The sequence below is a fragment of the Artemia sp. Qi Xiang Cuo genome, chromosome 20 (genome assembly GCF_049724085.1).
Source record: "Artemia sp. Qi Xiang Cuo chromosome 20, ASM4972408v1, whole genome shotgun sequence".
NCBI classification, from domain to species: Eukaryota; Metazoa; Arthropoda; class Branchiopoda; order Anostraca; family Artemiidae; genus Artemia; species Artemia sp. Qi Xiang Cuo.
In genome coordinates, this window is record NC_142813.1 from 15,315,166 (window position 1) to 15,333,307 (window position 18,142).

An 18,142-nucleotide genomic window follows, 5' to 3' on the forward strand; every position below is an offset into this window, starting at 1 on the left:
GCGGCATATATGCATGTCATTAATTCAAAATTATTTAGTATGCAAAGGTACACTGAAGTTAAGCTTATTCAGAACAAGTCTTGGGATTTCAAACTACCATTTTCTAGAAGATTCTAAGCCAAACTTTACTTGTCGTAAAGTCAAACCTCGTATCTCGATTTCAGATATTCTGTTCTTTTATAGCAATAAAGACGGACTTTAACGAACGCTCAATAATTAATCCATTCAAAAATATGCTCGCAGTTTAGTTTACATTTGTAAATCAACACCAGAAGGCACAGATTCAGAGTATCGATGGTTCTTCGGTAAAAACCCCGATAACGGAAGTATCATTTATTTAGCCTTTTAACATTAGGATAAATTTGTACTTAGAAAACTACATTTTATCTGGAATAGACTAAAAAGACTAGAGCCAGACAAACGCCCAACTACACTTTTTTTGCTGTTTTTTATAATAAACTATGAATCATAGCCGATATATCACCGAACGTGGTTACATGAAACTAATTTCCTACAGTTCCGACTGGCCAATAAACATTAGGTTTCATACTTTATTACTTTAGTATTGCGACCTTTGGCCCCTTGTTATCAGATAAATGTCTTTCTTTCTTTAGTTATTTAGTTAATTTAAATTATCCCCACTCTGGGACTCCCTGTGACACCCAGCCCCCTTTCCTTTTACTTCGTAATCCTTGGTTTTCTCTTTTATGATAACAATTATTTATAAAAAATTATAATAAATAATTTAAAATATTTATAATAAATTATATAAATTATTATATAATTTTATAATTATATATAAATATATAATTATATAAATTATTATACAATAAATTATATAATTTATAATAAATTATTAAATTATAATAATTAAAGTATTATTATTAAAATTATATTATTATTATATATAATACATAAATCATATTATTATAATGTATAGATTATATTATTATAATAACAATTGTGGTTTTCCGTTCCTTCTCGTAGACACATAAATTGGCTGAACGGTAACTACGCAGTTAAATGATGATACGTCCTTGTTAAAAATGTATATTTGGAAGCCAGTTTGGCTGAAATTCGATTTGGGGTAAAAGGGAGGATTAACTCATACATTCCAGACTACGCGTAGGTTTATGCAAGATTCTTTATAGATTTGAGTACCACCGAGTTTGCAAAGGTTGCCACAGGCAGTATTCTGTACTGTTTGTATAACAGTCCGAAAGCAGTCACTTATCAAAAGTAAGTATTACTTTTTTATATTTTCCATTAAAATGGACAAATTTTGAAAAAAACAACTTTTGCAGGACTTTCGAAGATTTATAAAATTTATTATCTTTATATTTTCTCAATGCTAATAAAGGCATTTTTTTCACCATCATGCCAAAAATTACTAGCTAAAATTGTGTTTCCATGAGCTTGTTGTGTTTGTTGAAGAACATTATTGAAGAATGTGAAGCGCAAAGTTCAAAAATTGATAATCCAACAACGCAGGATGACTTTAAACATTGACAATTTCTAAGAGCTAACAAATTCTGTTATTGGTTCCCCCCCCCCATAAAAAAATCCGATAAAGGTAAGCCCAAAGAGAATGGGTAACTTATAAGAATAGAAACTGGTGCTAGTAATGACAGAAAGTCCTCTGTGACATCTAGTGTTTGGTGTTACTTCACATTTTTTTTCCCAGTTTCATACTGGAAAAAAATTATGAAAAACTATTAAGGAAAATAATTAAATTATTATGAAAAATTATTTTAATTGCTGTGATTGATAAAATCAGTGAAGTAATAACTGTCCAATCTCAATTTCTGAGAGAGAAACAATAACAAATTTTGAAGAAATGCTGAGAAACTCCAAATGCTAGATGGCAATGGTGTTTTTCTGTCAACGCCAGCGCCAGTTTCCATTCTGGTAAGCTAGCCGTATTCTTTTGGCTAGCCCAAGAGAAGAGGTTGAATTTTTATAGACTTGACTCTTTTAGAATCTAATTAATAAATTCTTTAGAATCACTAGTAAACAGTTCTGTTTCCAGGAGTTAACAAGAAAAGCTAGCAAACTTTTTAGTTAACAATTGGACGGCGGAAAAAGACTTTAAGAGAACCTTGTGCTTCTTACCATGCTATAGAATTAAATTAAACAGCATTGCCATTTTACATATTTGGGCGGATAATCAAGTTCAGATTCAGATCTGGAGAGACCTCTAACCAGTGAAATTACGACCCTTAAAAAAAAACATGCTTAATCAAGTCATGTAAGTAAGGATGTATAGGGGCCAAAAGTGTATCCCCTTGTGTGAAGCACAATATTTAAGATTGAGGTCCCAAATCCTTAAATAGCTGAACAAAATTGAACGACATTTTTTATTAGATTTTTATAATTTTTCTTCTTCTATATTTAAATTATGTTATTTTGATCAACTTGAGTATTTCGGTAGTGCGAAATAATAAAATTTTGAATTTTTTTTTTAAGAATGAGTTATTTGTAAAACCTATAGGTGAGCCCCTGAATATTGAAGAGATTTCTCATTTAGTGGTAACTGAATTAAAAACAGCTTAACTAAAATCATTTCTATAGTAGCCATCTTTTATTTTTTCTTTAGAGAAACCAAATTATTTGCAATGGCAACATAAAATAGATGTCATTGGAGCATTTGATATTGACTGTGGCTAGAATATCTCATCTTCTATTACCGTTTTACAATTCAAGCTGTACAGAATAAGCATCTTATTTTTTAAGTGAGAGTCACAGATTAATCCGTTTCTTATCCCCAGTGAAACAGATTCTACTTTTCAAATTTGAAATTAAACTGGTTTCTTATAAATAAGTTTGGCGTATCTAATATAATTTCAAAGTAAAAGATGCGGTATAGGAAACGGACAAGCATGACGTCTTTGCGTCTATCCCTTCATCATCGTGTTATCTTATTTTTCGTTGATTTTCTCTTTCTTCTTCATTATCACTCCGTTTTTATATGACTGTATATGTGGGTTACAAATAAATTAATTTAAATGATTAGAATCTTCTACGGCTACTCTATGGCATGAACTCTAAACCAGGGGTGCCAGAAAGGTGCCAGAAATCGATTACTTAATGCTGTATTTTTTCCAGAGGAGTTTGCAGTATCTTCTAAAAGAGCATGAGACTGTGCAGTCAGATTAAAAGGGATACACACCTTGAGAAAAGCTGCAAAACCCTGTTCTGTCAATTTCAGAAAAATCATGTCTTTCAGCGAACGTTACAAAGACGTTACTGATATCGAACTTCAAACTCTTGATAATATTCTCAATTGTCTGACATCCCCGTCCCTTCCATACTAAACTATACCGTTTACGCCGACTTTCAGGCGACGAAGCATCGACCAAGAGAATTAAAAATAATTAAACCTAAAAAGTGGATAAAAACTCCGAGTGGCTCAAGGATGTTTATCAGTAAAACTTACTTCGTTGGAATATGTACTTCAAAATGTATCGATTTTTATTCATCTTGCATTTAATTGAACAAACTGTTTAACTAAAACGTCAAGAAAGGGATGCATTCACCTGTTCTTTTTTAAGGTTTCTCCTATGTATTCTAGTTTTTAGTCGTGCAGTGGTACCGTATAGAAACAGAGATTTTACTTGTAAAAAATGTTGACTCAAAAGTGTTTTTTATTTTTACTGGCCTAATATTTCTCACAAAAGAGCCAATCAGGCATTTCCTTGTTAATCGAGATTTATCGCTCGGTATCAGTTACCCAGTCTTAACAAGATTTTGCCACGATTGGATAACGACGATCGTTATCCCACGTTATTCCACAGGAAATAGCGTTATTGTTTTGCAAAACAAGTCACAATAATAAACTCACAAAAACCAATAAACAAAAGAAAAAAATGATACTTTTCTGAACTGTTCAGTTTTTTTTTTAAATACTGAATGTAAGAAACTTAAATTAATAGTTGAAATCTACATCATCTTACATTGTAAAAAGAGCCAATTTCTCGATCATAACTGTAAATAACGTTAAATTTTAACAGTTTTTTTTTCAAAAATATATTCAAAATATATTTTTCAAAATGTAGGGGGGGGGAGGGACAATTTTGTCGTTTTTTTCAAATTTTTAAATGAGAATACCATAAACGAGCATCTTCACTAAAAATACCAAAAAACACGTTTCCCAGAATTGGGCGGGGGGGGGAGGGAATGGGAATAAAAATTTAGACGAGGCACTAATGCCATCTCCGCAATTACAAAGGTAGTAGAGAACGGTTTTCTACCATTCAAAAGAACAGAGTCCCTAAGTTTGTATATCAGCTGGTACCTGAGTTCTTTAAAGGTTCAGATTCATTGGGCTACGATGGCAGTTAAATGGGGGGTTAGCCGAGTTAGTCAATTAAAACTAGTAAACCTTTAAAAAAACATAGGAGTGGGACCTTGATGATAGAGTTTACATTACCCCTAGCAAAATAATGGTCCCGCCTAATATAACAACACAGTACAATTACACATTCGCTCTCAAAGTTACAATTTCTCTTAGGTTTATAACTTTGTATATGACAAAGTTAATAATAAGTTAATAAAATAATTTATAACTATGAACGAGGATTTACAGTGTCTCAAGAGAAAAAGAAATGACTTAGAATAAACTGAAAATAAAGCGAACGACTCAGCTAAGAGCATAAAGTTTGACAAAGGTCATATGCATCGCCTGATCTTGAAAAATCGCTTCAAGCGCACTCTCAAGAAGCACAAACACGAGCCGTCGATTTAATTCTGGATATTGTAGCATGTCAAAGACGCTAGTCATGCCTCTGCGTGAGGTTTCACTTCCTATAATTCGAGTTAGTTCATCTGAAATAAAGAGTGGATGCTTAAATATCATGACAGCAAGGCCGTATCCAGGGGGGGGGGGTGGGAGGTTAGGGGTTTGAGCCCCTCCCCGAAATGTTTGTCCGACTCGTAAAAACGTCACAGGAATGAATTAAACAAATTTTTGGTGCATTTTTTTTTTGTTTTTGTTTGTAAAAACCTCCCCCCCGAAAACAACTTCTTTAGTACCCCCTCCAAACAAAATTTCCGGATATGACCCTGTCTGACAGCGGTGGTGAACTGACCGTTATGTTGAAAAAGGAGACCATTCAGGTTGAAAATTAAAATAAAGAAATAAAAAGAGTAAAAAATAAACCATTTAGAAAAAAGAATTTTAAATATCCTGACAGTGATGGTAAACAAAATATTTAGATTAAAAAGAAAAAAACAACTAAAAAAGGAAACTATTTAGGAAAAAAAACACTTAATTTTTTTTCGCATGCTAAGCAATGGTGTGCGTAGCGCGGGTACCGATCTCCTCATTCTCTGCCTTTGGCCGAGAGGGCAATGCGTGGATGAGGGCAAATCATCCGACACTTCCCGTGTTTTCCCCCACATCTTTCAAGGTATCCATTCAGAGGTGGGTCAACTTTGACTGAGCTTACGGATTCAAACCACTAACTCCCGCTCCAAACCAAATAACCAGCGACATCAGGAATCGAACCTCTATCCACACGAAAAATGTATTTCAAGTTTAGCGCGCTAACTACTCGGCTAGGGCAGCTGAGGAATTTAGAAAAAAAATAAATCATCAAATATCTTGACAGTAACGGTAATATTTGACAGATGCTGTCTTTGATATGATAGGCAGCGTAATAGCGCTACCTAAGTAAAGAACGATGTTGGCACAATGAATTATTTTTCTTGTTTTTGGTCTTAGACCAGGGCACTTCGTATCGAAGGAGTTGTCGTAGAAACTTTGAAAAGGGCTCATTCGATTGGAAATTGAAAGGGCTAGTGCCCTTTTTAATAATTAAAATTGATTTGAGGGCAACGAAACCCCCTCTCACGCCCACCATTTCTCTAAAACAGTTATTAACCATTTTGTTCAACGTAGTTGAAAGGTCCGGAAATTATGTCTTTGAGGGAACAACCCCCCTCTCCCCCACAGCCCCCAGGGCAAAGGTTGTAAGGTATGCCCTTTGGGCATGTAAGGTTTTTATAGAAAGCGTTGTCGTAGAAGCTCCAAAAACAATCGATTGGAAATTGAGAGGACTAGTGCCCTTTTTATTAGTCGAAAGTAATCGGAGGACAAATGCCCCCCCGCCCATTATTTCCCCAAACACTTCCAATCAAAATTTTGTGATAGCTATTTTGATCAAAGTAATAGAAAGGTCTGCAAATTTTGTCTTTGAGGATGACAAATCCCGTCAAGCCCTCAGGGCCAGGGTTGTAAGTTATGACCTAAGGGCAAATAAGGTTTGTATACAAAGTATGGTCATATAAACTTCGGAGGGGGCTCATTGGATTGGTAGTCAAAAGCTCTAGTGCCCTTTTTAAGAGTCAAAGTGATCGAAGGGCAGCTACCCCCCCCCCCACACACACACGTCGTATTGTCCCGAAATGCATCTAATAAAAATTTTGATATAGCCATTTTATTCAATATAGTCTAAATATAATATAACAAGGCTTTTGGCGTTGAAACAAACCCCTAGAGTCTGGGGGCAAGGGTTGTAAGTCATGCCCCGAGAGCATTTAAGGTTTTATGGAAGGGATGGATATAAGAACTTTAGAGGAAACTCATTTGGTTGACAATTATAAGTTCTAGTCCCTTTTAAGAGTTAAGTGTTGTAAGGCAGCTATACCTCCCCCTCCCCCCGACTACCCCTCTTCACAAAACAAATCTGATTAAGATTGTGAGATAGCGATTTTCCTGAAAACAGTCAAAAGAACATAAAACAACGCCTCTAGGGTTGACACCCCCTCGTGGCGAGGGGATAGGTTTGTAAGTCATGCCCTGGGGCATATAGGGTTATTATGGAATGGCTCGTCGCATAAACTCATGCGACCAGACTCAGGGCTCATTTTATTCGAAATTGAAATTTATAGTGTCCTTTTTAAGAGTTAAAAGTGATTTGAGAGCAGCAATTCCCCCCCCCCTCTCACCGTTTCCCAAAGACATCCAATCAAAATTTGGAGATGGCAATTTTGTTCACTGTAGTTGAAGGATCCGGAAATTATGTCTTTAAGAAAAACACCCCTGCCCTTACAGTTCTCAGGGCAAGGGTTGTAAGTTATGCCCCGGGGGCATAGGCTATAAGGTTTTCAAAGAAAGGGTGGTCGTATATACTTTGGAGGGGACTCGTTGAATTGGTAATCTGAATTTCTAGTGCCGTTTTTAAGAGACAAAAGTGATCAGAGGGCAGCTACCCCCCCCAAACACATCGTGTTTTCCCAAAGTACATCGAATAAAAAAATTTGAGAAAGTCATTTTATTCAAAATAGTCCAAAGATCATATAACAAGGCTTTTTGGGTTGATACAAGCTACCAAAGCCTGGAGGCGATGGTTGTAAGCTGTACCATCGGGCATTTAAGGTTTTTATGGAAGGGATGGTTGATTAACTTTAGAAGAGGTTCATGAGGTTCAAAATTGGAAGTTCTAGTTCCTTTTTAAGCGTCAAAAGTGATGAGGGCTTTTGGCCCTCTCCCCAGCAACCTCTCTTTCCACCAAACGCATCTGATTGAAACTATGAGATAGCGATTTTGTTCAAAACAGTCCAAAGAACATACAATAATGCCTCTAGGGTTGTCACAGCCCCCCAGTACCCAGGGGATAGGGTTGTAAGTTATGCCATGAGGGAATATAAGGTGTTTATTGAATGGACGGTCATATAAACTTCAGATGGGGCTCATTTGATTTGAAATTGGAACTTATAGTGCCCTTTTTAAGAGTCAAACTGATCTGAGAGCAGCCAGACCCCCTCCACGCTCATCATTTGCCTTAACACCTCCAATCAAAATTTGGAGATAGTAATTTTTTTTATCGTAGTTGAAGGGTCCGGAAATTATGTCTGTGAGGAAGACACCCCCCCCCCCCCGCTACAACTCTCAGGACAAGGGTTGTAAGTTATACCCTAGGGGACATATAAGGTTCATATAGAAAGGGTGGTCGTATATGCTTTGGAGGGGACTCTTTGGATTGGTAATCAAAAGTTCTAGTGCCCTTTTTAATACTCAAAGTAATCAGAACGCAGCCCCACCCCCACCCCCACCCCACACAATCAGCATCGATAAATAAATGAAACCCAAAAACGAACATAAATTACAATAAATAACCGAGTCAAATTCTAAACGAGCAGCAATTTACATAAGTTGTGCTCAAAACCCCTATGCCTTCCCAAGGCCAGAACATAATTTGCACTTTACTGAAAAAAATATAGATGTTTTTACTTTTATAACTTTAATAAATCAAATAATATTAACATTCTGATAATTAAATATCAGTATATGTATATTAAACTAACAATGCACATTCATTTGTATTTTTTTAGCAAAGTACAAATTATGTTCTGGAGCTTTCGACTACGTTGAACAAAATAGATATCTCCAAATTTTGATTGGATGTGTTTGGGGAAATAGGGGACGTGAGAGAGGGGTTAGTTGGCCTTCAATCACTTTCGACTATTAAAAGGATACTAGTCCTTTCAATTTCCAATTGAAGGATCCCTTTTTGATGTTTTTACAACATCGCTTTCTATTAAAACCTTACATACCCCCGAGCATAACTTACAACCCTCGCCCTGAGGGCTGTGGGGGGAAGGGGTTGTCATCTTTAAAGACCTAATTTCCAAAAATTTCAACTACGTTGAATAAAATAGCTATCTAAAAATTTTGATTGGATGTGTTTGGGGAAATGGTGGGCGTGAGAGGGGGGTTAGTTGCCCTCAAATCACTTTCGACTATTAAAAAGGGCACTAGCCCTTTGAATTTCCAATCGAATAAGCCCTTTTTCTAGTTTCTACTACAAAGATTTCGATAAAAACCTTATATGCTCCCAGGGCATAACCTATAACACTTGCCCTGAAGACTGTGGGGGGAGTGTCCTGCTCAAAGGTATAATTTCCTGAACTTTCTGGAAAAAAAATTCCAGAACTTAAACTACGTTGAACAAAATGGCCTCCAATCACTTGTAACTATTAAAAAGGGCACTAGCCCTTTGAATTTCCAATTGAATGAGCCCTTTTTTAAGTTTATACGACAACGGCTTCTATAAAAACCTTGTATGGCCTCTGGGAATAACTCACAACCCTCGCCCTGAGGGCTCTGAGGGGGTTTGTCATCCTCAAAGACCTAATTTCCAGAACTTAAAACTACGTTGAATAAAATGGCTATCTCAAAATTTTGATTGGATGTGTTTCGGAAAAAGGTGGGCGTGAGAGGGGGGTTAGTTGCCCTCCAACCGCTTTCGACTATTAAAAAGGGCACTAGCCCTTTGAATTTCCAATCGAATGAGCCTTTTTTGAAGTTTCTACGACAACGCCTTGTTTAAAAACCTTATATGCCCCCAGGGCATAACTTATAATTCTTGGTCCTCCTCAGAAACAAAATTTCTTAAATACTTATATACCCCCAGGGCATAAATTATAACCCTTGCCCTGAAGACTGTGGGAGGAGTGTCTTGCTGAAATGTATAATTTCCTGAACTTTAAACTGCGTGGAACAAAATGGATATTTCAAAATTTTGATTAATGTGTTTGTGGAAATGGTGGGCGTGGAAGGAGTGTTAGTTGTCTTCCAATTACTTTCGATTATTAAAAAGGGCACTAGCCATTTCAATTTCCAATGGAATGAGCCCGTTTTGAAGTTTTTACGACAACACGTTCTATAAAAATCTTATATGCCCCCAGGGCATAACCTACAACCCTTACCCTGAGGGCTGTGGGGGGGGGGGGTTGTCATCCTCAAAGACCTAATTTCAAGAACTTGCAACTACGTTGAATAAAATGGCTATTTAAAAATTTTGATTGGATGTCTTTGAGGAAAAGGTCGGCGTGAGAGGGGGGTTAGTTGCCCACCGATCACTTTTGACTATTAAAAAGGGCACTAGCCCTTTGAATTTCTTATCGAATGAACCTTTTTTGTAGTTTCTACGACAATTCCTTCCATAAAAACCTTATATGCCCCCAGGGCACAGCTTACAACCCTTGCCCTGAAGGCTGTGGGGGAGTGTCCTCCTCAGAAGCATAATATCTACCTGGAACTCAACTAGGCTGAACAAAATGGCTATCTCCAAATTTTGATTGGATGTGTTTCGGGAAATGGTGGGCGTGGAAGGGATGTGAGTTGCGTTCCAATCACTTTCGACCATTAAAAAGGGCACAAGCCACTCCAATTTCCAATTGAATGAGCCCTTTTCGAAGTTTCAACGACAACTTCTTCGATACGAAGTGCCCTGCTCTAAAGGAAAAAAAAAATAAATAATACATTGCGCCAACATCGTTCTTATATGCCCTCCGGGCATAACTTAAAACCCTTGCCCTGAGGGTTGTGGGGGGGGGGGGTGTCCTCCTCAAAAACATATTTTTTATCTCAAAATCAGCTACGCTGAACAAAATGGCTATCTAAAAGTTTTGATTGGATGTGTTTGGGGGAATGATGGGCATGGGGCACTAGCCACTCCAATTAAAAAGGGCACTAGCCACTCCAATTTCCAATCAAATGAGCCCTTTTCGAAGTTTCTACGACAACCCCTTCGATACGAAGTGCCCCGGTATGGAAAGACAAAAAAATAAATAATAAATTGTGCCAACATCGTTCTTTACTTAGGCAGTGCGATCGCGCTGCCCATGATTAGAAGTTCTAATTCACTTTTAAGAGTCAATAGCAATGGAGGTCAACTAGCCCCCCCCCCAACTACCCCTCTTTTGACCAAATATATCTGATTGAAACTGTGTGATGACAATTTTGTTTAAAATAGTCCAAGAACTTGCAACAATGCCTCCAGGGTTTGCCCAGCCCCCAGAGCCATAGAACATGGGCTTTAATTTATGCCCTGAGAGCATATAAGGTTTTTATGCAATGGATGATCGTATTAAATTCAGATGGGTCTTATTTGATTTTAAATTGGAAGTTATATTTAAAAGTCAAAGTGATTTGAGAGAACCCCATACCCACGCCCATCGTTTTCTATAACAAAACTCCAAACAAAGTTTTGACACATCAATTATTTTTAGCATTGTTGAAAGATTCAGTAATTATGCCTTTGGGGATGTCGTGGTATGAAGGTAAAATTTTCAGAGACTATTTCGGAAAATTTCTGTTGTACAGATGACAACCTTTCGTCCTTATGCAGGTTGTCAAAAGGGCATATCAGCAATATCTTAGGAACAGTCTCGTGTATGAAATTAAAACTTACAGCACTTGTTGTAGTGGATGTTGAACTAGACAAAAGATAATATTTGCATCATAATACGACTGCTTCTACTCCTACAACTACTACAACTGCTACTAAAGCTAAAACTACTACTATTAACTCTACTTCTACTGCTACTACTATAACTACTGGTGCTACTACTACTACTACTAGTAAACCTAAGGGTACTAAGGCGAAAATGTTGGGCAATATTGTAACTGTATGGAAATAAATCGAAACACACTAAACTGACATAAGTTCTCAAGATGAGGTATCAGCAATGCTTCAGGACCGGTTTATGGTATTAAGTTGAAAATTGTATCGTGTGTTGAAGGGGATGTTGAAAACAGGTGCGATGTGCATACTACTACTAATGCTACTGCAGCTACTACACAAGCAAAGGGTATTAAGGCGAGCTTTCAAGGAATATTTAGGCGGATGCTGAACTGAATCAAAATGAAATATGATCATGTAGATTGTCAATAGGGAGACAATGAAAGGTAACAATAGCGGCTTACATTATTAAGTTAGACCTTTCAGGGAAAGTTGTGACAGACTTTGAACTAGCCAGAAGACTATGTATATACTTTTGATACTATTTCTACGGATACTATAACTAATAACACTAAGGGCATTAAGTTGAAACGTTTAGGGGGATCTTCAAAAAAAACGAAAAAACTATATGCATGCAAGTATTAAAAGGGCATATAGGCAATATCATAGGCAGCGCTGCTCTATCATAGCAAGTAATATCATTGATATTTTAAAGGAGCTAATTTGATTGAAAATTCGAAGTTCTAGTACCCTTTTTAAGAGTCAAAAGACATTGGAGGGCAATCAGCCCTCCTCTTTAGCTCATAAATTTCCAAACACTTCCCATCAAAATCTAAGATATCCACTTTGTTCAGTATCGCTGAACGGTCTTGTAACTGTATCGCTGAACGGTCTTGTAACTGTATCTCTAGGGCTATTGCGTAGGTCAACCCCCCAAAGTTATGCAATTTGCCCATTATGTTTAACAACTAAACGTTGCTTTAAGATTAAAATCAAAAAGCACTGTGTGTATGCTGATTGCCAATAAGGCATCTCAGCAGTGTCCCTAAAACAACTGAGGGTATTATGTTCAAACTTTCGGAGCTACTTCTATTACTACTTCTGCTTTTAAAATTTAACTAATCAAAAGAGTGTCAGTGTATCCAAGCTGTCAAAAAGCATACAGATTTTTTTTTTGCGAATGGTATCAAGTTTTTTTCAGGTCAACTAGAGGAGGTTTAAACTAAATTAAACACTAATATTTCTGTCCGGATTTTTAAAAGGGTGTATGAAGTTTAAAATTGTTCAAAAATTTTCTCCAGCATACAAATAGCAGGCCAAACCATAAATTCTTAAAAAAACAGAAAAGATTTAAACTACTCTTTTCTTTTACCTTAAAAAAACTATGTCAATATAAAACGAATAGAAATCAATTAAACAAAATTTTAGACAAAATAAGTTTTTCAAAGAAAAGTGAAGAACTCGACTAATTTTTTTTTTAGCAAAATTAAAATCAAATAATCTACCAAGCATAAAACTACCACAAATCAGAATCGATACATACAAACAGAAATTACACAAAACGAACAGAAATTACAATAAATAACCGAGTCAAACTCAAAACGAGCAGAAATTAGCATGAGTAGGGCTCAAAAGTTAAAACTCCTATGCCTTTCCAAGGCCAGAATATAATTTGCACTCTACTGAAAAATTTGTCTTTTTAATTTTTTCACCCTATTAAACCCCTATTAACCCCTATTAAACCCCTATTAAACGAAAAATGGCTCAACTGCCATCTCTAAAGACTTTTAAGTAGAGCTAACAACTGTTCAATTCAAAGAGCTTCCTGAACTTTAATATTTAAGGTTAGCAATAAGCTTGTGGTATATAAAATCATATGTAAAGTGAACAAGTGTCTATAGTGGCCAAAACTATAAAAAACTAGTTTAGAAACTGTCTAGTGACTAACATTTCTCATGTGAGACTATATTGAATTTTTATTCCAATTCTATTCCAATTTCTATTCAGATTCAACTGCTCAAAATTTGCAATTACGAGAAGAATCATTTGAATTTTTTTCAAAAAAGCCTACCCCCCCCCCCCCAAAAAAAAGTAACGTTAAATTGAAATAGATTGTTCCAGTTTGCCAGAGAGCGAACCTAATTATAATAAAAAAGAATGCGCTTTTCATGAAAACCCAGTTTCTCTCGCGTAGGGATTTTATGTTTTTTCTTGTCCAAAATAGCGTCAAATTCAGAAGGCGTGGTGGATTATTTTGAAAAACACAAATTATGACGCAATAAAAAAGGATTAGAAACAGAGAATTTATAAAAGAGCCTGCAGATCTAAAAAACTCAAGCTCGCTCATGTTTTTAGAAAATTACTAGTTTTGTGGGATTCTAAAAATATAAGAAAATATGATGTATCAGTTCATTTGAACCAGTATTGCAAATATATGGTACGTAAACAGCGGAACAATGTTTTTCACTAGTTGAAGTTTCAACTTCGCTCTTTTACTTCCATCAGAAAAAAAAGTTTTAGAAATTTATTTTTGTTCGTTTTTAGGTTTTAAAAATATTCACAATCAACTTTTGTAGTAAAAAAATTTTTGTATGAATTGGGCGAAGAAACTTAAGAAGTCAACATGATTTTTTGTTGAAATAAAGTATTTTTATATACATGTTTTACTTCGCACTTCTCTTAAAATTTCCCAAAAAAATTCTGCGATTTTGTCACATACAAATAAATTAAATGACAAAGTAATAAAGTAAATGATAAAGCAAAATGATAAAATAGTAAAATAAACGTCACATTGCAAATTAAAAAAAAAATCAATTATCTAAGAAATATTGTTCTATATAAAATATCTAAGAGAGTTTAGAACACTAAAGGACATTAAAAGAATTATAGATGTGTAGCTATTACGAAAATTAGTATTAATATTACGATTTTCTCCCTCAACGCTACAAAAATTTTTGTTTTTTATACGAAAGTATACTTCCATTAATTGCGCTTTTTAGATTTTAATATTTTAGGAGAAGTGATCTTTAAAGTCACTGGAGCTATCACTCTTTACCATCATTATTTAGAGTTTAAACATTATTTTGCACCTGTAAATTTTAATTTGCAAAATATGCACAACTTGGTTAGGTTTTCTTATTGTTGATACATATCCAATGATACTAATACTAACTAAGACCCGCTTTTCGATTTGGCTCTAAACGGATCGCCGACCAAGACTATCTGTCATCCTTCATCCACAGAGAGTGTCAAAGCCATCTCCCTCTTTCTCTCATTATGGCTTTAGAAAGCGGGATTGAACCATACTTTCCGTACAGGTTACTGTTTAAGATACGGTCAGTCAGTTTGGTACCCAAAATAATCTGTAGACAATTTCTCAAGAGAATATCTAGCAACCCCTCTTTCGTTTTTCAAAGCACCCACGCTTCAAAACCGTATTTGACCATTGTCATCCCTGTAGCTTCCAATATTTTAATCTTGGTTCGCAGAGTCAGCTTCCTATTCTTCCAAACCTTTTTCAACTGTGCAATAGCACCCTGGGCCTTGGCTATTATACTTTCAAAGTCTTCACTGCACCACCGTCTTTACAAATAATACTACCTAAGTAAGTGTGGTTCAATTTCGCATTCTAGGGCTATAATGAGAGAAAGGTAGGAATGGCTAGGCCACGTTTTGCGGATGAGGGATGGTAGATTGCCAAAGATTGTCCTTTTGGACCAACCACCTATGGCTAAACGAAAAGTAGATCGTTCTCGGTTGGGGTGGGAGGATGTCGTAAAGAAATATTTAAGGGAGATAGGAACTTCCTGGAAGGGTGTGAAGAGGGAGGCTTTGAGTAGATTGGGATGGAGGAGGGACGTCCATAGGTATTGGCCTCGGTCAGCTTGCTGCGGTGAGTTACCCAACATCTCCTCTTCACCTTCACTTATTCCTAGTCTTAGCGAATTAGTCTTCTTTACATTAATTTTCAAACCTGTTCTTGTATCATGAACTCACAAAACGTCCAAAAATTCATTCATTTTGCTAAGAATATTATCTAAAATGCTTAAATCATCAGCATAATCTAAGTCTAAGGGAAGTTTAACTCCCCATATGAATCCATGTTCTCCCATTGCCTTTGCTGTGCTCCTTAGGAAAAGGTCTATCAAAATGATCCATATAAATCGGGATAGAACACAAAAATGCTCAACTCCTAAAACGAAACTTACTTCCTACAGAAACCAAGCTAATGCTTCTGTAATTACCACACTCAGTGTTATCACCTTTCTTACAGAGGTTTTTCCCTAACATCACTATATACTTCCCCTTTTTTAAGTCATATTAATAATCCTCAATAGCTTATCTGATTTTAGTGACAAATTTTTCTTTTCCAATGTATATCTGTGGAATGATAAAAGTTAACCACATGGGCATTTGAGTTACCGTAAAACTCAGTTTGAAATATTTTTTCAACATGGGGGCTCAAAACATCCTGTTAAGGGTTTTAGACATAAGGATTCCATTAGCTCTATTAGAATTTACAGCATTCGTCAGCATTGCCATCCCTCTCTTAGCAAAACTTGATGATTCGTGGTCCGAAACGGCAGAAAATATCACTTTGCTATGGTTTATCAAGGTGCAAGTTCAAAACCTTGTGTTTAAGGGTTTAGACCTTAAGTGGTAGGATATAGCAGGAAACACCACATTGCTGTAACACAATATCTTTTGGTATTTAAAAACGGCACTAGATATGGCACTTTCCTTTCGAAAGAACCCTCTCCCAAGCTTTTACAACCGAAGATATACATAACAAAAACGAACCCCAAAAGTGCTTTTAAAGAGGATGGATGTGTATGAGTGAAAAAGAACAATATTTTTTAGGCTCGGAGTGTGAAAAATTCTCAATTTTGAGAAAATCGAAAATTTTTTTAAATTGTTCTACTTTGGATCTGATGATAAAATCTAAGAAAAAAACATAGAACTAGAACTTGGTCGGATTAACTTAAAAGCCTTTGATATTCAATTTTGAACTAAATCTGGAAACTCAAAATTTGACTGAAACATTCTGAGTATCAGTATGCAAACCTTTTAGCTGTTACAAATTTAGTTTGTTGTAACATGATGTAGCATTGCGTATTACGAGGTTGTAGTATGAGGTCTTGTAGATTATTAATACCGTATAGACTTCAAAGCATTTAGAAAAGGGAGAGAGAAAGAAAGAAAGAAAGAAAGAAAGAAAGAAAGAAAGAAAGAGAGAGAGAGAGAGGGGGGGAGAGAGAGAGAGAGAGAGAGAGAGAGAGAGAGAGAGAGAGAAAGAGAGAGGGTGAAAGAGAGACATGACCTGAGAGACATGCAAGCAAACTGGCTTTTGCGACCACTCTCGTTCTCATTTTTATTGACTCGTCCCTTGGGGGCCGTGGAACTGCTCTCCAGCCATTTGGCCACAATGAGTTTCTGATGGATAACAATCAAGGAATTATCAACGGCTTAACAACTAACAAACTAACTTGATCCTTAAATAAAATTCAAAGGCCCCGCTACCAGCAGAAAAATAAACGAAACAAAAAAGATGTTTCCTGTGCCAAAAAAGCGATTTACCCTGTTGTACAAATCAATTGATTCTCTTTGTTATTCAACTAAAGGGACAGCAAGCTTCCTGTATGGGGTTTTCACCAAAGGCGATTCCAATGGTGTATTTTGTGTTTCGCTCCTTAACCATTTTTAGGAGCTTCAGGTTATTTTTTTTTCTATGGGCCGTGTTCGTCTTTTACTAGGTTGCAGCTATCGCTTCAACCATAATTTACCAGTGTTCAGTTTTACATTTAATTGTAACAGTGTTCAGTTCTTTATGTAAATGGCACCATAACAAATTTATAACCTATCATTAGCGCTGTCATATAGCGCTGTTGCGCTGCCTTCTTCACATAGAAAGTTATCGTAGAAACTTTGAAAGGGGCTAATTTGATTGGAAATTGAAATTTCTAGCACCTAGATAATACTATTCTAGATAACACTAGATAATAATATTCTTCAACAGCGACAATTTATGGCACCATCCTAGGAAAGCCCGTCACTATTCCAAATTTTCCTTTCTTTCCTCTACTGGAGACAACACAGGCTACTCCAGACTAGACACACCTCCAACTTTATTATCTTTCAGAAGGAGATTGATGTTACTGAAACTGACAATATTAGAAAAAAATTCCCATAAATGTAGCTTTACTTTCCCTTAGCCTCAAACATGGATTTAATATTTGCAACTTTATCTTTTTCTCCAATACAGTCAAAAATCGAACCTAATTCAACGATCAACGATTTAAATATAGGTCTTTTCTTAGGGTCAACATTTAAACACTTTGTTGCAACATTATACAGATTTTTCAAATTTTTATCTTCCGGTATACTGCTTTTAAACTTTTCACTATCGATAGATTTTTTGGGGGCGTAGAATAACTTAATGTTTTCCAGCGGCTTATGACAAACTAACTCAATAAGAATAACTCCAAAGGAATAAACATCCCTAGATTGATCATATTCCTCACCAGCGATAATTTCTGGCCCTGTCCTAGGAAAGTCTTTCACTATTCCAAATTTCCCTTTCTTTTCTCTATTAGGCATAACACAAGCTAAACGTAAACTAGACACCACTACAACTTCACTAGCTTTCAAAAGAAGATTAGCGCTACTAAGATTCCTCAGAATAATGTTCGCCTCATGTAGACAGCACATTCCTGAAGCTATATCTCTTGCAATTGCAACACGTTTTGAAAGGGACAGCTGCTCATTGCTTTCAAGAATTTTTTCAACGTTCCAGGACAATATTCAAAAACATGTTGCTCTCCCTGACCAATTGAACTCAAGGATGTTGATCCTAAATACTTCACAATATTATTAAAACATTTATTCTTAAACCT

General features: G+C 36.0%; 1 protein-coding gene and 1 pseudogene across 1 annotated transcript; both read right to left on the bottom strand.

The window, feature by feature from the left end:
* Positions 1–968: 968 nt before the first annotated feature.
* Positions 969–16,683, bottom strand: LOC148939910 (sorting nexin-13-like). Its single transcript, XM_089106497.1, has 2 exons — positions 16,570–16,683; positions 969–4,824 (listed from the first exon to the last, which is right to left on the bottom strand). The coding sequence occupies exons 1-2, from the start codon at positions 16,616–16,618 to the stop codon at positions 4,640–4,642; spliced, it is 234 nt and encodes a 77-aa protein (XP_088962623.1). The 5' UTR covers positions 16,619–16,683; the 3' UTR covers positions 969–4,639.
* A 764-nt stretch (positions 16,684–17,447) lies between these two features.
* The window catches only part of LOC148939911 (LIM domain kinase 1-like), a 6,657-nt pseudogene continuing 5,962 nt past the window's right edge, over positions 17,448–18,142 (bottom strand).